Source organism: Psammomys obesus, unplaced genomic scaffold (assembly GCF_907164565.1).
Source record: "Psammomys obesus unplaced genomic scaffold, mPsaObe1.curated_primary_1811, whole genome shotgun sequence".
Lineage (NCBI taxonomy): Eukaryota > Metazoa > Chordata > Mammalia > Rodentia > Muridae > Psammomys > Psammomys obesus.
The window spans coordinates 34433180-34458431 of NW_026585644.1; the positions used below are offsets into that span (position 1 = coordinate 34433180).

General features: G+C 46.3%; 1 protein-coding gene across 5 annotated transcripts in view; it reads left to right on the top strand.

The window, feature by feature from the left end:
* The window catches only part of Gckr (glucokinase regulator), a 22770-nt gene extending 3642 nt beyond the window's left edge, over nt 1-19128 (top strand). For 2 of the 5 annotated variants that reach the window (XM_055627041.1, XM_055627026.1), the window contains exons 8-19: nt 1180-1274; nt 3720-3861; nt 5337-5455; nt 5840-5938; nt 6118-6215; nt 6537-6613; nt 6951-7068; nt 7588-7685; nt 7776-7859; nt 16213-16362; nt 18198-18332; nt 18744-19128. In XM_055627041.1, coding sequence (XP_055483016.1) covers nt 1180-1274; nt 3720-3861; nt 5337-5455; nt 5840-5938; nt 6118-6215; nt 6537-6613; nt 6951-7068; nt 7588-7685; nt 7776-7859; nt 16213-16362; nt 18198-18332; nt 18744-18920 — 1392 coding nt within the window. In that variant the 3' untranslated portion in view covers nt 18921-19128. The remainder of the gene's footprint in view (nt 1-1179; nt 1275-3719; nt 3862-5336; nt 5456-5839; nt 5939-6117; nt 6216-6536; nt 6614-6950; nt 7069-7587; nt 7686-7775; nt 7860-16212; nt 16363-18197; nt 18333-18743) is intronic. The other 3 variants (XM_055627057.1, XM_055627033.1, XM_055627049.1) reach the window with 3 other exon arrangements.
* Nucleotides 19129-25252: the final 6124 nt, after the last annotated feature.

The following is a 25252-nucleotide window of genomic DNA, read 5'->3' on the forward strand; positions in this document are numbered from 1 at the left end:
TTTATTTATTTATTTATTTATTTATTTATTTATTTATTTATTTATTTATTTTTTACCAATTTGGATATATTTTATGGATATAAAAAGAGGGGGAGGGGATTCTATTCCAGAATAACTGTGTATTGATTCATCAACAACCAAGACAGACAGACTAGTCCAGGGGTCAGCAAGCTATGCTGGCAGTCAGTGCAGCCAGCTGCCCGAGTTTGTGGGTCATTTTACTGGCATTCAGCCCTTGTGTTTACTCAGAATTACCACTTTTGTGCTAGGCTTAAGTAGTTGGACAAAGTCGGACAAAGGCCCACAAAGCCTGAAGTATTTACTCTCTGACTCTTCACAGAAGAGTTTGACCCCAGCTTCATCCCAACCATCAACATCAGCATCAATTGGATGTGCTACAAGGGCAGGGTCTTGGGGCCCCAGTGGTCAGTCTGCCTCTGCAGGATGTTTGTATGAGAACCTGTTTCCTGGCCCCCTCCTTCCCCCCGACAGTTTTGATTCTAGGTGTTTAGGGCACAGAGAGTTGGATCTCAGAAGTTGTATGATGAGGATAAACAGGACATTGACCTAAAGGAGGTAACACCCGAGCTGGGTAGTTTCTGAACTTTGCCATTTGGAAGATTTCTGTGGAAGAGCAGATGAAAAATGGAGCACTTAGCCGGGTGATCCTTGCTTTGTAATGTCAGCACGCAGGAGGGAGAGGCAGGAGGATGGCTGTGCACTCAAGGCCAGCATGGACTATACCAGAAACTGCATCTCAAAGGAAAAGTAGTTCTCTTGGGGTGCTTGCTAAAAGTATGCTCCCCTCTTCAAATTTGGAGTCAATAAAATTTTTAAATTTATTATTATTGTTATTATTATTGTGTTTTTTTTTTTGTTTTGTTTTTTGTTTTTTGTTTTTTTTTTTTTTTTTTTTTGAGGCTGTTTCTGTGTAGCCCTGGCTGTCTTTGAACTTGTTCTGTAGGCCAGATTGGCCTTGAACTCACAGGAATCTGCTAGTCTCTGGTTCCCAAGTGCTGGTATTAAAAATGTGTGGCATCACCATACAGTGATGGATTCACTAAATTTTAACTTAGCTGAGGAATCTACGTCTAGCAAGCATGCTGGGCCAGGTTCTGCGCGGACCTAAGGAAACAGAGAAGTTCACTTTACTGTGCCTTCCTCTCTTGCTACCATCAGGCACCCTTTGTGGCAGGCCAGATGGACTACTGCATGGATAACCCAGCTGTCTTCTTGCCAGTCCTGGTTGGCTTCAATCCTGTGAGCATGGCCAGGTGAGGTGTCTGTAGGACTGGCCAGGCCTGGGGTAGCCTGGGAAGGGACATGCCCAAGTCCACAGAGTAATCGCCAAGTAAAAGACAATGGGCCAAGCCTCAGAATGCAAAGTAAATATGGGGTGGTTCCTCAGAATATGAAGTTTGGCTGCTTGCTTCATTTTAAATGGTCTCTCCTTGTTTCAGAAAGGGTGGAAGGCAATTTAAAAAAAAAGCTACGTAAGCCAAGTGAGATCTCTGAGTTCAAGGCCAGCCTGGTTTACAGAGCATGTTCCAGGACAGCCAGGGCTACACAGAGAAACCCTGTCTTTAAAAAACAAATAAACAACAACAACAAAAATCCCAAAAGCTACATAAAACACAAGCTTGTACAGATTCACACGGGGATTGGAGAGGTAGAGAGACAACTAGAAGGAAAAAAAGGGTCAGGAAAGTATATACCCCAAAGGTCTATGCTTTCATCTGGGGTGAGCCTTAAGCATCTTTTCAGAGTAGCAGCGGGTCCCAAAGGACCACCCACTCCTCTTTCCAGCTTCCTTATTTCATGTTCTTTTCATCATCATTCCAGGCACCCTTTGGCTCCTCCCTGGCTATTCACATCTGCCCCCTCGCCCTCAAAGCCCTGTGCTATAGAACCCCCTTCTTTTCGGGGAGAGGGACAAGGTCTTGCTAAGTAGCCTAGGCTGCCCTCAAATGTAACCTTCCTTTCTCTCCCTCTGCTGGGATTTTAGGCATAACCACCGCACCTTAACCCTCTTTGTTATTCCCTATCCAGAGGGCCCCTTGATCCCTGATCTTAACACCCCACATAGCTGACCAGTATGTAGTGTGTAGGTGTAGTTCGATTTGGGGTCAGGCCATGAAACGATTAGTGATTTTGAAGCCATTGGATTGGATCATCTGAGGGCACTGAGGGCTTCCTGGCCTTGGGGGATTGCAGCGAAGGAGCCTGGTTCTTTTGGAGATACTCTTTTTTCCCCTTTCCCACATTGCAGGCTTGTAGTGTAACTCCTACTAAGGTGTAAATGAGTCTGCGATGCTCTTAACCCTGATCCTTTTCGTGGAGGACTCTTCTTTACCCAAAATATATCTGCAACAGCGCGTGCTAATTTCAGGCCCTGTGACTAAGTGAAAGGAAGAATTTCAAACAATGTGGGCGTGGAGATCTTCCAGTTGTTCCTTAAAGCGGTGGCTCCCTGCCTTGGCTCCTTTTCAGCACTCTTTCTGAGAGTTATGGAGCTCAGAGGCACACCTGCTGGGGCCAGACCTCAAAGGGTGTGTGTGGTATCCAGAACTGCAAAATAGAACTCCCCGGAAGGTGTTGGTGTCCAGTGAAGTCTGGGAATCCTGGTCTGGACCTCACAGTGTCAGTGCTCTCTCTATTCCCTCCTTAGGTCTCCTCTGTCTCAGGGCTCCAGGAAGTGTTAGGAATTAGCATGACAACGGCGACGGGAGGCACTTTACCATGAATGCTGTCTGCCTCAAGGATTCATACAGAAAAATCTATAAACAATATTCAGGAAGGGGCAGGGGGCGGAGCCTGTGCCTGTAATCTCAATGCTGGAGGAGCAGAGGCAGGAGGATCCCTGGGTTTGCTGGCCAGTCGGTCTAGATTTAGTGAGTGAGCCTGTCTTCAAAAAGGTAGCTGGGGTTGGCCTCTGACCTACACACACACACACACACACACACACACACACACACACACACACATAATGTGCCCACAAATAAAATAAAATAAATAGTTCCCAAAGGGATGAAATCTTGTCAGGGATGTGATGACAAAGGACAGTCAGGGGTGACGATGTGTATGGTCCTGCCCCATGGGTCAGTCCATAAATTATCCCCCACGCCAGAAGATCCTCATTTTTCTAGATTCCCCCATTTGTAGCTAAACAGGTAAGTTTGTACTAGCTCTCTTGTCTCATTAACACGCTGCTTTGTTCTGATTAATTTATTGTGAAATATTCACCAACAGATGCTACATTTAATAGTATCAAGTTTATACCTCATTAGGGACCAACTTCCTTCTCTCAGGTATTTAAGGGTTCACTCCTTGTAGAGATTTTTCAGATGTATTTCCAAGAATGAGAAGGGCTTTCAAAGGACGCTAGGATAGAATATAAGTGGTAGTTTTGTTTGTTGAGACAGGGTTTCTCTGTGTAACAGCCCTGGCTCTGCCTGCCTCTGCCTCCCTAGTGCTTGGGTTAAAGGCATGCACCACCACAGCCAGGTTTAGAGGTGGTAGTTTTGACATTTGGCTTCCAGCCAGAACATTCAACTTGTATGCTGGCTTTGATGTAGGCTTATTTTGCTAAACTCTAATCCTTGGAGTCTGGAGACTTAGCACTCCATATCATATGCTCCAAAGCATATTTCTCTATGGTGTGGCTGACCTCTGACCCCACTCTCTCACTGATCTACCAGCTGAGGCCCTTCTTCTCACAGACAGTCCTTTTTCCTCTGTGTCCCTCTGGACCTCAGAAACGACCCCATTGAAGACTGGAGATCAACATTCTGGCAAGTAGCAGAGCGGATGCAGAAGATGCAAGAGAAAGAGGAAGCTTTTGTGCTCAATCCAGCCATCGGGGTAGGGCCAGGCTCTCCTTTCTCTCTGTATGCCTTCAAGCATATGGGAATTGCTTGTCACACTCCGGGAATCTTTGATGTTAAAGTCTCTGCTTCTTTTGCTTAAATCCCCAAGGCGCGTCCTATCAACGTACATGTTTTCAATGAAGTCCTGTTTTTTTTTTCTTACTTTCTCACCTCAAAATGTTTGTGTTTTTTTTTTTTTAATCTTTATTTCAACCCTGTTTCTCAGATCAATAACCAGTAAGCACGTCTATGACCTAGAAGAGTCTCTGCTGAGAGGAGCTCTTTTGCCATCTATGCGTAGACAGCCTTGGCTAACCACTGTGAGGTGTCACTCAGGCTCTTTTACAGATTCAAATGTCAAGCACGGTTTTAAAGACCGTGATAGTGTTTCAGTCTTATGCCTTATGTTATCCTCTCCACAATGCTCAGAGCTCTTAGCTTCAGAATTCCTGTTCTTTATTCTTTCCTGGTCCTGCACACATCTCGCTAGAACCATCTATCCCTGCATTTTCTCTAACCAAAACTTTTTCCTCCTGCCTCCCTTTGTCAGTGGTGAGACCTTTCCCTTGATCTTCGGGTGAGATAGGACGGGAAATTCCATAGTATAGACAACTGTTCTTACTTCCTGTCTCTTTCCTCCTCACTCTACTGATTGGCTTTGTTTGCTTGTTTTTTCTTTAAAGGTTTATTTTAAAGTTATTTTTAGGTGTGTGTGTGTGGGTGTGTGGGTGTGTGGGTGTGTATGCATGTGAGTGCAGGTATCCATAGAAGCCAGGAGAGGGCGTCAGTTCCCCTGGAGCTGAGTTACAGGCATTTGTGAGCTACTAGATGTGGGTGTTGGAAACTGAACTCAGACCCTTTGCAAGAACAGTAAGCACCGTTAACAATTGAATTACCTCTTCAGCCCTCGGTCTTCTGTTTGTAATCACTGGTCATGCTGTTCTCTTTGCTGCAGTCTTTGTTTGAGGTACTGTGTTGTAACCCTGTACCACTGGGCATCTGCTTCATGTGTCTGTCTAATACATGGGACACTTGGCATTTAGGAAAGACAAAATACCATAAAACATGATGGAAAATGTTCTCAGCAAGAAAAGATTTCAACGAAAACCCTTGACCCAGCTGTCAAGAGACCCAATCACTGGCACCCTCCCGGAGAGTCTTGAACACACCATAGAGACAGATGGCTGGCTGTGGCCCTTTCCTTCCCGTCTCCTTTCAGTTAAACACACGCCAGAATTCATCCCCACAACACAGTGAAGGCCACCAATAAAAGACATGCTCAGTGATCACTAACTAGAGGGAATGTCTAATGGGGATCACCCACCAAACTCATGCCTAGGGGTCACCACTCCACACACAAGAATCACCAACTCCATGCTCGGGGGTGGGGGGGGTCATGAACTGGTGAACTGGTAGACTCCTGGGTTGCCCTTTTTCTCCCAATTCCTCTTAGTGTCATTGCCTCCTTAGCCCGAGGGGCTCAGTGGCTCCTCCAGGATGAAAGGCGGAAGCGCCACCAGGATTCTGCTGGAAACCCTGCTACTGGCAGCCCATAAGACTGTGGACCAGGGAGTTGCGTCCTCTCAAAGGTATGAGGAAACAGACAAGTTGGGGATCAGATTCAAGCCGTGGTGATGTGGAGGAGGAGATGGCGGGTTTGGAATCCAGAGGCCAGCTTTTAGGAGTCCTCTGACTAAAGGATGATCCAGGTCATGCAGGCTAGAGCCACCTGCTGTGACTTCCTTAGCCAAGGCCTCTAGCCTAGCTTCCAGAATGTTCAGGTCCACCCTCCTCTTGGCTTTTGTTTTCCCCACTTTTAAAACAGAATCCTCTCTGCTCTCGTCAAAGGCAGTCTGGATATCTTTCTCCCCCCTTCTTTCCTCCCTCCCCCCTAGGTACATAATGTAGGGGTACATAATGTCTTTTAGGGGGATCATCAGGCCCTCTCTGAGAGCTAGTAAATTTTCTTCTAGATGCCTTCTGGAAATCCTGAGGACATTTGAGCGGGCTCATCAGGTGACCTACAGTCAAAGTTCCAAAATTGCCACCTTGATGAAACAAGTCAGCACCAGGTATGTGACTATGTGTCCGTAAGGGACGTCTTGAGAGTGGAGGAACCTCTGTGAGATGTGTTAACATGGCCAGGGTGATGGGCCCACCTGTTGGAAGGTCTTGGTTGTTTACGTCTGTGTTCCTCTGCGGCCTCTTTTCATGGTGATCACTTGTGTCCTGGCTTCTGACTCACCCTCAGCCTGGAGAAGAAAGGCCGGGTGCACTTGGTTGGCTGGCAGACCCTTGGCATCATTGCCATCATGGATGGAGTGGAATGCATCCACACCTTTGGTGCTGGTAGGCCCTGGTCCTGACGTTCGTCCAGATTCCCGCTAACCCGGCCAATTGGTCCACTATCAAAATGCTTCCCTGTAACCCCCCGAGGCTCCCCAGCGCCTGTCTGTCCTACATAAGGAGGCATTTCAGTCAAAAGCTTCTTTCATTTGAAGCATCAAATTTCACCTCCGTCCTTGATCTCTCAGTTTCTGCCTCAGAGTTTAACTATAGCCTCCTTCACATCCCACCTCACATCCTGACCCCATCTCAGCCCTTGAAGTCAAGAGCCTTCCTTTCTTCTCCAGCCCACCATTCTTTTCTCTCTGATCTTAAATTTCCCAGATTTCCGAGATGTCCGTGGTTTTCTCATTGGTGACCACAATGACATGTTTAATGAGAAGGCAGAGCTCACTGACCAGGTTGGAAGAGGACAGGGCTTGGGAAGTTGAAGGACTCACCTGTGTGCAAAGGGCCGTAGGGGGGTGGGGGTCGGGGTAGGGGACTATGAGGGACAAACAGTCCTGAGGAGTAATGTCAGTGAGAGGTCATGGAGCTGTGAAGGAGTGGGGTATGGATGGCTCTGGGTTTGCTCAGCTTTAGTCCACTGGCCTGCTATATCACCTTTGGCAAAATGCTACCATTTTGAACCCTGATTCTTTTCAACTGAAATCAAAAGGGCTGTAGTAGGTTTTCCCTTCAAGTCTGTGCTCTTGAGTGTACTGCTGAGAGAAACTTCCCATCTTCTTCTGGCCCCAGGGTCCCCAGTTCACCTTCTCCCAGGATGACTTCCTGACTTCCATCCTGCCATCCCTCACGGAAATTGACACTGTGGTCTTTATTTTCACCCTGGATGGTGAGAGGAAAGATGGGAAAGGTAGCACTGGCTTAGAGGAGCTGTCATTTCTCTGAGTCTCCTGGTGCCTTGTCAGAGGGAGGGTGGCTTAGGGTTTCTATTTTTTGTGATAAAACACCATGACTAAAAGCAACTTGGTTAGGGAACGGTTTATTTCACGTTACAGTTAATGTCTCTCACTGAAGGAAGGCAGGGCAGGAACCTGGAGACAGGAACCAGAGCAGAAGCCAAGGGCGAGAGCTGCTTACTCCTCATGGCTTGCCCAGTCTGCTTTCTTAGGGCCCTCAGGACCACCAGCCCAGGGGTGGCATTGCCCATCACTCAAGAAAATGCACCACAGGCTTGCCCACAGGCCAGACTGATGGGGGCATCTTCTCACTAGAAGTTCCTTTTTTCCCAAATGATTCTGCCCTGTGTCAAATTGACATAAAACCATCAGCACAGAGGGACAGAGTGAGTGTCCTGTCAGGATCCCAGGGTGGCGGGGAGAACAGCTTCATAGCCCAGGCTTTAAACTCTGACGTCTCGCATCCCACCCAGATAATCTCGCAGAAGTACAGGCACTGGTGGAGCAGGTGAGAAAGAAGAGCCCTAACATCCAGGCCCTGGTGCACAGTACCGTAGGGCAGTCATTGCCGGTGAGTGTCCAGCCCCGGGGGAGGAGACCGGGGCATGGTCCAGCCAGGCCTTCTGGAACATACCACTCCTTTGCATCTCTCTCCCCTCAGGCCCCTCTAAAGAAGCTCTTTCCCTCCATCATCAGCATCACGTGGCCACTTCTTTTCTTCGAATATGAAGGGAGCTACGTTCAGGTAGGCTGGGATGAGAAGGCAAAGTCTTCCCCTGTGGCTTAAGAGTCCAAAATACCCAAAGCTTACTGAGAAAAGCCTGAATATCTGTTTGTCTTCTTCCCTTCCCCAGGCTGGGTAAATTCTCAAATTATCGGGTCTCTAAAGAGAGTTGCCAAGGCAACAGGGTTCCGTTCCTTCTAGGAATATACAGAAAGGACAAGACAGGCCACCGATCGTCACATGCTCATTTGTTCTTTGGGACAGGTTAATTGTTGTTGTTGAAGTCGTTATCACCACCCATAGCCTCTAAGGAACTTTCTTTCTCACGGCACATTACACTTCTCATAATGCCGTTCCTGCCACTATAAGCCAGGAGATGCACTGAGAGGGATCAGAGAGATGACAGAGCAGTTTGGTTTGCAGTGAACACCAGGAGATCTGGGTGCCAGTCCAGCTCTGCTGTGTGGCCCAAGAAAGGAAACAAAAATAAGTATCTCTGGGCCTTCCTTTTCTCCCCCACGATCTGCCCACCCTCCATGGGACAGAACCAGGGCCCAGGAAGGGTCTGGTGAGGTGTGGTCTTTTATCATTATTCAAACTACTTCTTCTGGAAGCTTCCAGACTTGACCAGGCAGAGCCAGCACACAGAGCTTACACAACCATGATGCCTAATACAAATATAGCCCTTTTTACCCATGTAAATATTCCATATATATTATCCCATTTCTCATAGCAATCTACTAAGGCATGGGTACTCAGTTTCACCATCTACCCAGACCCTCATTTCTGCTTTTTTGTTTCTTAGTTGGTTTTTGGTTTTTTGAGACAGAGTTGGCTGTCCTGGACTCACTTTGTAGATCAGGCTAGTCTCGAACTCACAGAGATCTGCCTGCTTCTGCCTCCCCAAGTGCTAGGATTACAGGCATGCACCACTGTGCTGGCTCATTTTAATGTAGTGACATTTTATTTAAATTTTGTCTATATTCAAATCTCTGAGTCTTTTTTTTTTTTCGTTGATAGTTTTTAATCTTTCAGTTGATGCCGGTCTTTCCCCATGGAATTGTCTGAAAAAAAGGTTTCCATTGGGACTTTGTTCTCATTTGCCTTCAGCTGCTATGATTAGACATTGACCCAAACCAACATGGAATGGAAAACTTTATTTCACCACTCATTTGGGGAGTCAGGGAAGGAGCTCTCGGGGAGGAAGCAGGAACAGAGACAGGGACCATGCCACAGAGGAAAGTGGCTTCCTGGATTCTTCTCCATGGCTTGCTTGGTTTTCTTTCTTTTTAAATTTTCTATCACAGAGCTGGGCACGGTGGCACACACCTTTAATCCCAGCACTCTGGGAGGCAGAGGCAGGCGGATCTCTGTGAGACGCCAGCCTGGTCTACAAAGCAAGTCCAGGACAGCCAAGGCTACACAGAGAAACCCTCGAAAAACAAACAACAACAACAACAATCTATTATATTATTTGTGTTTATGTGGTGTGTGTAAGAGTTGGTTCTCTTCTACCTATGGATCCAGGGGATTGACTTTAGGTTGTGAGCAGCTGCTTCTATCTAGTGAACAATCTCACTAGACCCAGCCTGCTTTCTCATGACCAATTGTCCAAGGGCTGCACCACCCATCAGAGTGGGTGGGGCCCTAACACATCAATCATCAACCAGGAAAATGCTCTATAGACATGCCTACAGGCCAGTCTGACGGAAGCAATTCTTCATCTGATGTTCCCTCCTCCTGGGTGACTCTAGTTTGTGTCAAGTTGACAAAACCCAGCACAGACTTGTTGATCTTTAGTTGTAGAAATATTTTGGATTCTGTTCTGATTGTTACCCTTAATTTGAAACATTTCACCCTATTCACCAGACCTTTTTTATTCACCAGTCACATTTACTTCATCCCTTTTTTTTCCTAGATCATGTGAAAGGTAAGTAAAGACATCTTTTTGTTTGTTTGTTTTTTTTTTTTTTTTAAGACAGGGTTTCTCTGTGTAGCCTTGGCTGTTCTGGACTTGTGATCAAGCTGGCTCGAACTCATAGAGATCCACCTGCCTCTGCTTACTTGAGTGCTGGGACTCTCAGGACCATGCCTGTAGAGCCTTCTTACATGTCACACTGTGTCAGGCAGAGTGACACATACCTGTAATCTCAGCAGTTGGAGGCAGGAGCAGAATCAGAAAGAGTTCAGAGCCATCCCCAGCTACATAAGGAGCTGGGCAACACTCAGGGTTACATAAGACTCTGTCTCAAACAAACAAACAAACAAACAAACAAAAACCTCTCCCCAGTTACTCCAGAATATGTCCCTGAACGACAAGGGCATTTGCTGCTATAAGTATGCTAGAATTGTTTGCTCTGGGAATGACAGTTAATCTGATACAATTACCTAAATTCCAATTTCCCGAGTTCTCCCTGGGCAAGTTGCTTTTCTTTTCCAGATCTAGAGTCCAATCAAGCATAACCTGCTGACTTCACTCACTGGGTCTCTACTCTCCTTTAACAATCTTCAGTCTTTTTTTCCCCCTTGTCTCTCATGACATTGATATTTTTAGAAGTCTAGGCAAATCTTTTTTTGGAATGTACCTCATATTTCCAAAACATACAAACAACTTGCTGTATTGTTTTTTTTCATCATATTCAGGCTTAATTTTTTTTCTTTTGGAGGAGACTGGCGTGTCATATCAGGAGTCACCTGGCATCTGTTTGTCTCTTTCTTGGCGAGGCCATGGTGGCTTTTTCCGTGGCTGCTGTGTTTCTTTGCATCCTGTCACCCAGCAGTCCTTACCCACTGTTTCGCATCTGCTGCTGATTTCTGCTTGACTCAGTTATTCCCGTGGTGACTGTCAACTGGTGATTTTCTATTTCTAGCTCTCTTCCTCTTATATATTCATTAATTGGCATTCTTTTCTAAGGAACTTCCTATTCACTCCCCGCCCCAACTGTATTTTTTAATGTCATTGTGGGCTTGTGAATTTTCTGTTGTGGTTAAATGTTTAGTTTTGTTTTTGTTTCTTGTTGCCTTCCTTCCTTCCTTCCTTCCTTCCTTCCTTCCTTCCTTCCTTCCTTCCTGAGAAAGCTGTACTAGAACTCTTTATAAAGTGAAGACTGGCCTTGAACTCAACCCTCTCACATCTGCCTCCCCACCGCCATGTGTGGCTTGGTTGTGTTTTAATACATTCTTTTTTTATTCTGTTTTATTTTTATATGTATGTGTGTGTGAGTCTGCCTGTCTGTATGTACACCGTGTGTGTGCAGTGCCATGGCCAGAGGAGGGCTTTAGGTTTCCTGGAACTGAAGTTCCAGGTGATTGTGAACCTCCCAGTGTGGGTGCTGGGGGTCTACCTCAGATACAGTGCGAGAGTGGCAGGAGCTCTTCACACTGAGTGCCCCTTCTCGATACTCTCTCTCCCTCTTGGTTTTTTGTTGTTGTTGTTGTTTCCAAAGCAGGGTTTCTCTGTATAGCCCTGGCTGTCCTGGAACTCACTCTGTAGACCAGCCTGGCCTTGAACTCAGATCTGCCTGCCTCTGCCTCCTGAGTGCTGGGATGAAAGGTGTGTGCCGCTGTACCTAATAGATTCTCTTCCCTTAATACAGTCTCTCTCTCTCTTTTAAGTTAACATTTGTTTTTATTCTTCTCTCATATATTAATCCCAACCACAGTTTCCCCTCCCTCCTCTCCTCTCTGTCCCCCTTCCCCTCCCCCACATCCATTCCTCCTCTGTTTCCCCTCAGAAAAGGGCAGGCCTCCCAGAGACATCAAGTAAATACAGCGTCTGAAGCTGCGGTACCCTCAGGTTAGGGCTGGTTGAGGCAACCCGGGAGGAAAAGCCCCCAAAAGCAAGCCAAAGAGGCAGAGACCGCGCCCACTCCCACTGTTAGGAGTTTAACACATTCTCGTAGTACTTATTTTTCATTTTAATCCTCAGAATGAGAGCTTGTTCAAGTTGCTCCCTCAGGCCAATTCTTATCCATATTTAAACACAGTTTGGATGTTTCTTTTTGAAGAAAACAAAGGAAAGACACGTCTCGTCTCCGTGCAGAAGGTGGCATACATTCCCATCCCATGGGCTTTGCTTACCGTCTCTGAATATTCCCCCACCCCAGGGCAGAGCTCCTCTCCACTGACCGCCGTGTAGGAACACGTACAATAGTTTACCCGACCAGTCTCTTCTTTGGGGCATCGGCTTGTTTTCAGCATTTTGGTATTGTCAATAATGACGTGATGAGCATGCGCACAACTCAGTGTTTCTTTGAGACGGATACCTGGAAACATTAGGTCGTGGTCAAAGGTTAAATGAAAATGTAATCCCGTTAGACACGGGAGACTTTTCCACAGGCGCTGCACCATTTTGCTCCTCATAGCTGCAGCTTAGGAGAAGGCTGACTCCATGCAGCCTCCCGGAGAGTTTTGTCTAGCTTCTGGATTTTTGTCACCTTGATGGAGAGAAATTCAATTTCTGCGTAATTTTCATTTATGTTCTGTTATTTACTGACATTTTGAAGCAGTGGGATGGTGCTCAGCTCCACACATGCTAGGGAAGTGCTCTGCCACTGAGACACACCCCAGCCTGTTTCTCTCTTAAGTGAGAAGCGCACAACGTCTGTCTTTCACTCTTTCCTGCTCCTCCACCTCCCTCCCTGCTCTTTTGCTTTTCCTGCCTCTACCCCTTCTTTCGGCTGTCCTGGAACTCCCTGTGTGGACGAAAAGCCTCAAACCCACAGTGACCCTTTCCTTCCTGCCTCCAGCATGCTGCCACTGCAGATGTCTGCCACCGTGCCCAGCTTTTGATTCTTTCAACAGGCTCTTAAACCTTTTCTGACTCTTTGACCCTGAGTTCTTTATAAAGCCGTTAGTGTTCTATTTCTGAGATACACTGTAAATGTTTTCTCTTGACTCTAATCTGCCAAAAGTCTATGCTAATTTTTCTGAGGTTGGATTTGTCAATCTTTATTACCATTTGGGTCTTGAAGCATAGACCCCACACACACACACACACACTGGTATGGCCCTTGTGTGTTTCTTTTTGCAGTTCTCAGGGATCTTGTATATTCTTGTGTATGCAGTAGACGTGAACCCACTTATATTTTCCATAGCAACTACCTAATTTTCTTAGTTAATTTGTTGTTGCTGTGACTAAGCACCATGACCCAGGCAACTTCTAAAAGAAAACATGTAATTGGAGGCCTGTTTGCAGTTTCAGAGAGTGAGTCTGTAACCATCAGAGCAAGAGCATGGCAACAGGCAGGCAGGCCTGATGCTGAAGCAGTAGCCGAGGGCCTACATGTTGAAACGACAACCATGAAACACATGAAACACACACACACACACACACACGCACACACACACACAGAGAGAGAGAGAGAGAGAGAGAGAGAGAGAGAGAGAGAGCTAACTGGGAATGGCATGAGCTTTTGAAACCTCAAAGCCCAACCCCCAGTGACACACCTCCTCTAAGATGGACATGTCCTTCCCAAACTGGTCCACATTCAAAAATCTGAGCCTATGGGGGACATCCTCACCCAAACTGCCACAACAATTGTCTCAGTTTAATTTTTAAGTTTCTAGCTTGAGTAATTTAGGATGCTACATGTGCTATATACTCAGGTACCACGTGCACTGGTCCAATAACAATGCAGTGAGTTTACGTATATTTTTGTAATGTGCAAAGCATTCTGGATTTTCTTTTCTCTCTCTCTCTGTTCCTTCCTTCTTTCCTTTGTCTGCTTGTTTCTTTTTCAAGATAGAGTTTCTCTGTACAGCCTTGCTGGAACTCACTCTGTAGACCAGGCTGGCCTCAAACTCAGAAATCTGCCTGCCTCTGCCTCCCAAGTGCTGGGATTAAAGGCATGCACCATCACTGCTGGGCACATTCTGGATTTCCTATTTTGTTCCACTGGTCTGTCTGTTGATGTACTGATGCCATGAGCTTAATTGGAAAGGATTTCTGCCATGTGTAATATTTGGAATGTTTAGTCTTCCATTAAATATTAAGCACTTTCCTAGCTATAATTGCAGATTTATTTTTCCTTTTGAACTTTAAAAGTCAATGATGTAAATTTTAAAATTACTTTGTTAGTGATACTTAATGAGATAAACGGCTAATAATATAACTTAGATTTAATTGCCTTCATTCCTACAGGCAGTCTGATAAATGTCATAGAGCATCTGTCTCGGCCAGGGTTTCCATTGCTGTGATGAAACACCATAACCAAAAGCAGCATGGGGAGAGAATAATTTATTTCATCTTATAACTCTCAGGCCAAATTTCCATCACTGAGGGAAGTCAGGGCAAAGGGAATATTGCTCACTAGCTTGTTCTCCATGGCTTGCTCAGTTTGCTTTCTTCTGCTCTTCCTTCCTTCCTTTCTTCCTTTCTTCCTTTCTTTTTTTCTTTCTTTTCTTCCTTTTTCTTTCTTGAGACAGTTTCTCTGAGTAGCCTTGGCTGTCCTGGACTCACTTTGTAGACTAGGCTGGCCTCGAACTCACAGTGCTCCACCTTCCTCTGCCTCCCTGAGTACTAGAATTACAGTTGCATGCCACCGTCTCTGGACCCAGTTTGCTTTCATAAACTCCAGGACTACCTGGCCAGGAATGGCACTTGACATAGTTGGGACAGTTCATGTAGATCATTAATCAAGAATATGCCCCACAGATACACCTTCAGTCCAATCTGATGTTGAAAGCAATTCCTCAGCTGACTTTCCCTTTTCCTAGATGACGTTAGCTGTGTCAAGTTGATAAAGAACCAAACAACACAGTTCTTAGTATTGCATACTCATGATCATTCTGATTGTTCAGATTTCTGTTCTCTTACTCAGTGTCCTTGTCATGTGCTTGTTAAATATTTCAATGTCGGGCCAGTGAGATGGCTCAGTGGGTAAAGACACTTGGCTGCACAAGTCTGAAAATCTGAGTTCAATCCTGACATCCATGTGATGATGATGATGATGATGATAAATTCAGCATATCCAGGTATGTTGCTACACATTTATAATCCCAGCACTTGGGAGGATGAGACCAGACTGGATTACATAGTAAGTGAGCCTCTGTCTCAAAAACAACAAACAAAACAAATGAGGGGTGGAAAGGCAAAATGGCCCAGCAAATTAAGGTGCTTGCCACCAAATCTGAAGATCTGAGCTCAATCCCTGGGACATAAGTGGTGAAAGGAGTGACTGAACTCCCATTGGTTGTCTGTCCTTTGACTTCTGCATGCATTCTGTGGTATACAGGCATGCACAGAGACAAACACAACGAAAAGAAAATATTTTAGTATGATAATTTCAGAAGGACTGAGACTCTGGAATAGAATTAGACACAGTCCCTGCATTCAGGGAGACTGTAGCTAGCGGTTAAGTTGCAGTACTTACTTTTCCCACATCTATGGAATCTATAAATCTATGGATCCCTCAAGGGTCCAATAAAAACTTGGTGGCTGGAGAGATGCCTAGCAGTTAGGAGCACTTTCTGCTCTTCCAGAGGATCCAGGTTCAATTGGCTGTGTCCACATGGCAGACACAACTGTCAGTAACTCCCATTCAAAAGAATCTCTTCTGATCTCTGAGTTCACTGAATGCATGGGTACACATGCAGGCAAAACACCCATACATGCTAAAAATACAAGTAAATATTCTTTTTTTTTTTTTTTTTTTACAAAGTAGAATGTTAAACGTGAAAATTTCAAGGACAAAGACCAAATCCATGATTGTCTGATTAAAGCAAACTTTATTCAGTACTGGCCAGGAAGATGGACCCTGGCTCAGACCATACCCAGGATTCCCAGAGAAGGTGCTGAGGCAGGTCAATCAGGTGCTTATAAAGGCAAACCTCACAAGGCTACATACTTACCACCTTCATCCGGTCCAATCAGGGACAAGCATATGTACCTCCTGCCTATGTGAGATCAAGCACATCCTATTCAGTTGGGGCAACCCACTCCATTTACTGATGTGGAAACAGGTGGCTTGTATTTTACATGAACAACAGCCCCAGCATTTCAGGAAGTTATGTGTTCTTGGGCAAGTGGGGCTTACAGGTTAACTTTAGCCCTCACAAGAATAGAATTAGAAGTCAAAAAGAAGCTGAGTGTGTTGGCACACACCTTTAATCCCAGGACTCAGGGAGGCAGAGGCTGGTGGATCGTTTTGAGTTCAAGACAGCCTGGTCCAGAGTCCAGGACAGCCAAGGCTACACAGAGAAACCCTGTCTCGAAAAAACAAACCAAACCAAAAAGTCAAAGAGATTGCTAAAGCCTGGTGTCACCCAACAAATGATCTGTGTTTTGGTGTTTGGTTTCTTATCGAAAGTTTTCTATGCTATAATATGGCTGGTTGCTCTCCCAGCCTCTGACTCTTGTGTGCTTGCATTTTAGAAGTTCCAGCGTGAGCTAAGCACTAAGTGGGTGTTGAATACGGTGAGCACCGGGGCCCACGTGCTGCTAGGGAAGATCCTGCAGAACCACATGCTGGACCTCCGCATCGCCAACTCCAAGCTCTTCTGGAGGGCCCTGGCTATGTTGCAGGTGGGAGCTTGAGGGGGGCTCCCAAACCTAGGCTGCAGCAAAGTCGGGGGGTGGTGTAGGGTTGAGGGCAATTTTTTTCACACGTGTATCTATCTTTCTGGAGCATGTCTTCTGGTCTGCATGCATGCCCACACAGGGACACTGAGGGGGTCCTGCAGGTGTCATACGGGGAAGTGAACCAGTTGAAGAGATAAGAATGAAAACCTGGTGCAGATCGACTTCATCAGCCTGGATCAGACTTGGGGAGTCTGATGCTAGACAGTTCGTTGTCAGCACATTCAAGACACAAAACAATTTGGGGAAAGGTTTCCAGGTGCTCAGTAAAGCTTAAGGTGTGACTACATAGAAACTCTTTTACAAAGTATGTGTGACCATGAGGGTGGGTTCTATAGATAAAAGCTTTAGAAGCTAATGTGGCCTCTGGCCAACAGCATAGAAGTCATCGTACTTGTGACATTTCCTCTAAGGGTGGGTAATGGTCTAGGGAGGGAAGAGTCGGGGATAATCATTCTGGGGAACTTGGGTGAGGTCTGCCTCTATAGCACAGGAGGGTGAGTTCTGCCTCCGCAGATAGCAAAGAGGTCACCAGGTCATTAACAAAATCCACTCTTAGCTTTCTGTTTGGTTGGAACCCCCCCCCCCCCCCCAGCACAAGCTGGGAAACCCTCCTCCCAAGCCTGCCTGCACTGGGAAGCCTTCCAATGAAGGAAAGGTGCAAATTGCGTAGTATTGGTTTTTATCTCCTCCACTCGGAGATCTACCTGCCTCTGCCTCCTAAGTGCTGTTATTAAAGGCGTGTACCCACCGGCTGGTTGGGGAAGTTTTATAGACGGAAGCTGAAGGGTGATGACGTGTCAGCTGCAAGCTGGATTCGTGCCCAAGTATGGTCAAGAGCTGAGCACTTAGGCAGGAATTTGGGTAGCTGGCAGCACCAGGGGAGGAGATTTCAACTGCCACCAAGAATGCGGAACTGGGCTCTTGGCACCTTTCCTTTGTTCGGAGGCTTTCCAGTGCAGGCAGGGTTGGGAGAACGAGGGCAGACGGGTTTCCCAGCTTGTGCAGGGGCGAACCAAACAGTATTGTTCTAAGCCAGAGCAAGTGACTGTTCATGTAACTGAACAGTTCTAGCTCTCGTGGATGCTCTTCTGAAGGGCCCTAGAATCTTCAGTCTCTGTTTTCTTCTGGGTTGTTCTCATTCTCAGGTCCATTTTCTGGAATCTATGATCAGTGCTGGTGTAACATCCTGACAATTAGCTCAGTGGGAAGGAGTCTTTCTGTGCCTGTGACTCCACCCAGTGCCTGGAGGAGGGCTCTTATTGGCTCGTGGTGGGTCACGTGCACAGCCTTGACCCAATCACTGTCCTCCAGGGGAAAGGGTGCTCTGCCCATCTGTTTGTGTACTTTGTAGAGGCTGGTGGGATGGCATGGGATGGGACAGGAGATGAGCTTGATTATATCTTATAGCTTCAGAATGGAAACCAACAGTTATCCATGGGGGACAAAAGGGAGTAACGCCAGAGAGGGGGAAGAATGGGTGCTGACTGGAGAGCCTTGAAGTTTGCTATCCTTGATCACTGATCTATAGAGTTGTTGGGACACGGTTGTAAATCTCACCAATTTCCCACTCATTGTGAGCCAGCGGTGATCCACCACCAACTCCTTTAACCCAGATTTTCCTTATACCTCGTGATGATGGGGCCTCCAGAAGGGGTAAATTCTTCAGCCAGTCTTTTGGATCCCAGCACCCACTTTCTAGTCTCTTCCTTCTCCCATGACACTCTTCCCAGTTCTCCTCGACATCTATCCCAATACTGACCTCACGGCTTCTTTCGCAGCGGTTCTCTGGCCAGTCCAAGGCTCGCTGCATCGAGAGCCTCCTCCAAGCGATCCATTTTCCTCAACCGCTGTCGGATGACGTCCGGGCTGCTCCTATCTCCCGCCATGTCCAGGTTGCCCACGAGAAGGAAAAGGTAGCCCTCCCCCTTGCCTGGCTGTTCAACAAACACTCTCTGAGTACCCTGAGTATCTTAGGAACGTTGTGTGACACTGGGTTTACAAAGCTCAGAGATACCCTGTCACACGGAGCTCCCGTTTGGAGAAGCTGGTGGATGGGGTAGGCGTGGGGTAAGGAGGTAGGACCGTGACAGAAGCTACAGAGGAAAAAGCGGCGTCAAGAAAGAGCGAGAGATGGGCTCTTTGCCCAGTTTTCCGGCTTCAGTGCTGGTTTTTCCTCTGCTCTTGACCCCACGCTTTCTGGTCGTGAGAACCACCTTCCACACTTGCAATCCAATTTAGCCATTGTGCCCAGGCCTCTATTTCCTCCAGGGTTCTTGCTCGAATGACCTCACCTTTTCTCCAGCTCTCCCTGCCCCTACCCGCAGGTGATCCCCACAGCCTTGCTGAGCCTCGTGCTCAGGTGCGCCACCGCGGAGGCTAAGGCGCGCCTGGCTGCAGCCCCTTCGGTCTGTGAGGTTGTCAGGAGCGCCCTCTCTGGGCCGGGTCAGAAGCGCAGCACCCGAGCCCTCGGAGACCCTAAAGACTGTGGGGCAGTGAACTGACGTTCCTGGGACCACGAAGGGACAGAGCCTCCGTCCAGTCCGAAGGGGACTTGTGCCAGCAATACACGTGGTCGGACAAACCCAGTGTGGAGGGTGGGGCACCAACAGCCCTGGATTCGGGGGGAAAGTCTTGTTCTCAGCCGGACCATTTCCACTTTTACTCGCGTCTTCTGATTTCAGAAATAAAACTCAATGTCTTGTTTTGGAACCTAATCTCGCAAAAAGCCAGACTCAGTACACACAATCAGGAAAGTGGGGACTTCGGGTATTCCAGGCAAGAGAGAGGCTGTGTTCCAGATAGTATTTGCGAGGGAAAGACAAGTGACAGTTAGACAGGATCATTCGGGCTAGAACGCCAGGTCCACGGAGAGACTACACTCTCTCCCTGTGTTTGCAAGAATGAGTTTAAGGAACTCTGGGAGTGCTGGGCACCCTTTGGTGGCTAGGAAGTTGTCTGAACAGCCTTAGACTCAAGTTGTCACAGGTTTTGATAAATAGAGGCGCCCGGATTCATCCTAGGTCCAGTCTTCGGGGGCCTGCTGCCAAGGCTAGCTCTGTTGAGATCTGGCTCCCCCTTGTGGCAGAGAAATAGCCAATTAATAGCTCTCCGAGCCCTTCCTCATGGGGCTTTCAGCGGCTAGAACTAACTTGGGATATCACAGGGAGGTCAGGGATCAAGGACATTTTTGGAACAAAGGAGGTTAAAGTGAGACAAATAAAACCTGCACGTGTTTTAAGGCTTGCAGTGGTTATGTGGAGCGCATAGCAAAGAGTTAGGTCTTTGTCAGGGGATTCTGGGCTCTAGGCAGAGCTGAAGAAATTCGGGAATTGAGTAAGGTGTGGAGATGTAAGCCTGTAATCCCTTCACACGAGAGGGTGTGGTAGGAAACTGAACTGGAGGCTACGCGGCAAGATCTCTCTCCCTCTTAAGGAACTGTCTAGAGACGAATGGGCTACAGCTCGTCTCTAAATAGCTAGCACTATCTGGAGAAAGCCAGCATCCGAGGGGATGAAAACATCAAGAGAGTAGGCAGTGATGATGCCAAAATGATGACAGGTGGCTGACCCAGAAGACCACAGGTCGGAAGACGAGAAAGAAAATGATCTCTCGGATACCCATCTGCTGGATCAAAAGCAAGAGGATTTAGGGTAGGAGACAATCAGATATTGAACACATTTGTAGTCTAATATCTTGAAAATGATGACCACGATTCCTGGTCAGCTACCTGTTATTTTCAGAACTTAGGTGGTAGTGACATTTCACAACTTAGGCCACCTAATATGGGTCTTGAATATGTTAAAGAGTTTCTAAAGTCAAAGAAGGGAGTTTGAACCAGGTAAGGGTTGAAAGTACCAACCCAATTCTATATATGGGCTCAACAAACACAGCCAAATGCCCAGTATCCCATCTAACCTCAAGGTAGGATTTGTATATATGTATTAAATCCTAGTGCTGCACCAGGTGGTGGTGGTACACGCCTTTAACCCCAGCACTTGGGAGGCAGAGGCAGGTGGATCTCTGTGAGTTGGAGGCCAGCCTGGTCTACAGAGTTCCAGAACAGCCATGGCCACACAGAGAACCCTGTCTTGAAAAACAAACAAACAATAACCCTACTGTTGCAAGGACAGACAGTGAATATAGAATCTAGCTATAAAACACTCCCCTCATGGGAGAGGGAAGACCTGACTCTCTTTTCAGCTGGTGACTGAGGGCGACAACGTAAGAGAAAGACTCAGAAGATGAGCTCTGTTTTATAGAGTCCCTAAACTCCACAATGATGGGGTTTATTGAAAGCAAGCAGGCAAAATAACTAATCACAGATAAAGCTGAAAAAAAAATGAGCAACAAGATGAATAATGACAGAATTGAGCCGTAACACAAAGTACAAAAGAAATATACACACACCCAAAGCAATAAGTACAAATGAACAAAACAGAATATGGGGAGGGGAGGCAAATCTTTCTTACTCAAGAATTTCAAAGAATATGTGTTATATATTATTCCTCCAGGAAATGGGACTTAATCATGCTAGCCCCTGTGCCTCCAATAGGAGTTAGATTTATAGGCCACTTCTAGGAGCAAAGTATGAACAAAGGAAAACAGTAACTTTAGATAGAGAAATGCAGCATGCACTACCCAAAAATGTACTTGGCACCAGTGTCACAATATAACATGTCCAGCATATCAAGATGGACGGGTGTGCTACTGCTGTGTTCTCCATTTCACCCTGCCCCAAACATACCAAGAGAGCATCAAGGACAATCAAATTTAGGGACTTCTTTTCTTTTTTGGCATAGTGGTAGAGCAATCGCCTAGGTCTTGGAAGTCTCTGGGTTTGACCTCCAGCAACAAGGTACTATAGATTGGATCCTGAACATTGGTGGGAAAATATGAGATCCATATGAAGACTGGAATTTAGCTAACAGTAATTTTTTGAGATGGTATTTGCATAGCTCAAGCTGGCTTTGACTTTGCAATGTAGCCAAGGATGACCTTTGAATTCTGGATCCCCCTGCCTCCATCTCCCATGGTAAGTCCATGGTCTTGACAGGTGTGTCCTGAAGTTATAGGAGATGTTAAGAATAAGGTTGGGGAGATGGCTCCGTGGTTAGGAGCAGAGGGCTTGAGCTGTGTCCTCGCACCCCCACGGCTGCTCACAATTGTCTGCAGCTCCAGTTTCAGGGAGTCTGATGCTCTCTTCTGACTCCTGGGCATGTGTGTGGTGCATAGACAGACATGCAGGCAAAATATCCCTGCCCATAAGATCAATTTTTTCTAAAAAGATATTAAAGATACATGAGGAAGTGTCACTGGTCAATGAGACCTACTAATCTACTGTTGTAGCTTTTGTGGTTATTCCAAAATAAAAAGTGGAAATAAACTGCAACAGTAACTGGGAAATATGGAGGCCCGTGCACTTAGAAAACCAAGCACCTCAAAGTCTATGAGGGTTCCCACTTCAACTACCCTAACTCTCTCCGGTTCTACTCGAATCTGTGCTCTAACCTGCACTTTGAAATTTATGGCGGTGGACCCAATCCAAACTTAGGACACTGACTGGTTCCAACGAAAGTGTGAGTCAGAACAAGCCATTTTGGAAGCCCTTTGAAACTCTGCCTTGGCACTCCTTCCCTCATGACTGTTTGTCTAGCTAGACCCAGGAAGAGTCACAGATGGGCTCTTCCCTGAGCTTTGGGTATCAGATCTCTCAGAGCCAAGGGCAGCCACGGGGGAGGGCAGCAGCGGGGCCTCGGGTGTGCACACTGACTGGAAGCACCTATTGTGATGTCACGGAATCTCAGTCTGAAGACAGAAATTCTTTAGTTGAGCTGGGCATGGGCTTGAGTAATGTCGCTAATTTGGGGTCTGGCTATCCCAGTGCCAGCCCATCTCACCTTTGTGCTACTCGGTTTCTTGGCTTGTGGCATTTGGATGTTTGCTAGGCATCGAAGCCAGAAACAGGTGACAGCCAAGACAGAGGTATGTGATAGTCACTCTCCTGAAACTCACTTCTCCCTATTCTGAACCCCTAGAGGTCTGTGTAAATGCTTAGCCTCTGGGTTGTAGGAGGAAATGAATGGAGGGAAAAGAGACGCTGAGACAGTGTCCGTAGATGTCTTTCTCTTAATTCACTTTAGAAGCTTTAGGCCAGGTATGGCGGCACACAACTTTGATCCCAGTACTTGGGAGGCAGAGGCAGGAAGACCTCTCCGAGTTCAAAGTCAGCCTGGATTACATAGTGAAATCCAGGACAGCAATAACTGCTGTCTTAAAAAAAGCCAAGAAGAAGAGAAGAGAAAGAAGAAAGAACAGAAAGAAGAAAGGAGAGGAAGAAAGGAGGACGAGGTGATGGTGGTGGTTGTGGTAGCAGCAGCAGCTTCAGGATCATATTATCAAAAAGGCACCGAGGAAGAATGTACTAGAGGTTGAGGAACTGCTATCTAGGAGCTTGAGCTGAAGTGAGACATTCATACCGACATACATATAACTTCGGGGGGAAAGAATATGATTCAAGTTAAGAGAGGTGTGGATATTGTCTGTCATATGGATGGGAGGTAGAGTATGTTTTGTAGAGAAAGATTTAGAATCAAATGACAAAGAAGGTCTCAGGAAGTTCATTGCAAGTGATAGCTTTGTTGGGATGTTTATTTCCAGCAGGAGAGGCATGGTTTGCACAGCTGGTGTGCATGTTTAAGGGTAGCAGGCCACGCCTCTCTTCTGAGTTTCCTCTCCCGAGAGTAGGCCATGAGCATCTGACTCCCATCCTGCCATCTTGCCCAGACTTGGGCATGCCCACCTTTTTAATTTCAGTCATTCCAGTGAGCGTGTGGTTTCACCTTGTGGTTTCATGTGTATGCCCGGATGACTGAAAACGCTGAGCAACTTCTCGTGTTTATTTTCCATTTGGAAATTGTCTTTCGTAAACTGCCTAGTCAAGTCATTTGTGCATTTTTTTTATTTGTGTGTGTTTGTGAGCATGATGAATGTGTGGGTATGTTTGCCATTGTTCACATGTAGAGGTCAGAGGACAACTTTGTGGAGTTGCTTCTCTCCTCCTGCCTTTATGTGGGTTCTGTACTCAGGTCGTCAGGCTTACATAGGCGTGCCTTCACCTGCTGAACCATCTCACCGTATTCCTAATGACTGGGTTGTTGCTACTTTATGTAGCGATTTGAAAGACTTCTTTGACTATCACGGACAGGAGTCCTCTGCTAGATACAGAGAGTACATATACACGGAGCCCCTCTTCTTTTCTTTTTACATTTACACCTAAGATTCACATCAAATTATTTTTTGTGTATGATATGAGGTAGGGGTCGAAGTCCTCCAAATTCTAGATATTTAGTTTCTCAAGAAAAGCAGAAGAAGAATAAAGATGGGTGAGCTACTTAGACACAAACACAGACTTACACGCACCCACTCCTTTAGTAACCAAGGCAATAGTTTAATATTACTGAAAAATCAGAACTGGGCTAAGGATGTTGGTCAGTAGAAGCGTATATAACATGTACAAGGCCCTGGATTCAACCCCCAGTACTTCCCCTGGATCAAAATTAACTTTAAAAGCCCATAGTGAACAAAGATCAAAACTGGAAATGTGCATGTTTCTAGGACTAGGACTTTTCTTTGTCACTTCTGCCTGACCTCAGTCTTTTCCTCCAGCGATGATTTCTTTCTTTTCTTTTACTCTTTTTTCCTTTCTTCTTTTTTCTTTCTTTCTTTCTTTCTTTCTTTCTTTCTTTCTTTCTTTCTGTGGGGGGGCATTCTAGAGAGGGTTTCTCTGGGTAGCCCTGGCTGTCCTGGAACTCACTTTGCAGACCAGACTGTCCTCGAACTCACAGTGACCCGCCTGCCTCTGCCTCTCTGAGTGCTGGGACTAAAGGCATGTACCACCATGCCTGGCTCAGTGATTATTTCTTTGTTGTTGTTGTTTATTTTCTAAGTCAAGTTCTTGCCATGTTGACCACACTGGACTAGAATTTTTTATATAGGTGGGGGTAGCCTTGAACTCACTCCATCTTTTGAGTATTGGGATTTCGGCCACTGCGTGATGGACACTATGTGGTGGTCACTGCATAATGCTCAATTGTTGATGGGCACTGTGTGATAGCCACTGAATAATGACCCTTGCGTGATGGCCAGGGTTTGATGGTTACTTTACGATAGCTACTCTGATGGCCACTGGGTTATGGACGTCCTATGATGGCTGCTGTGTAATGGCCATTGTGTGATGGCCACTGTGTGTTGACCACTGTGTTCTGGTGACTGTGTGAGAGCCACCATATGATGACAACTGCATGATGGCCATGGTGTGATATTCACAGTGTGATGGTCACTGTCTAATAGCCACTATTTGATGGCTGGCCCCTTTGTGATGGTCAATATGTGATAGCAACTGTGATTGCCATGTTATGGATCCCATGTGATAGCCACTGCTTGGTGGGCATTGTTTGGTGACCAGTGAATGATGGAAACTGTGTGTTGTCATTGTGTGATGTCAACTTTGTGATTACTACTGTATGATGGTCATTGTGTGATAGCCACCCTGTTATGGATGGTGTGTTTTGGCCATTTTGTAATGGCCACAGTTTGATGACTAAATATAAAAATGAGGAGGGAGGGAGACAGGAGAGAGAGAGAGAGAGAGAGAGAGAGAGAGAGAGAGAGAGAGAGAATAACAACTTGTTTGTGTAGGGCACAGGGATAGAACTGAGGTTGTCAGGCTTGACATCATTGCCCACTGAGCCATGTAGCTGGCCCCAATATAGAGTTTTAATGCTATAGTGTGTGTGTGTGTGTGTGTGTGTGTGTGTGTGTGTGTGTGTGTGTG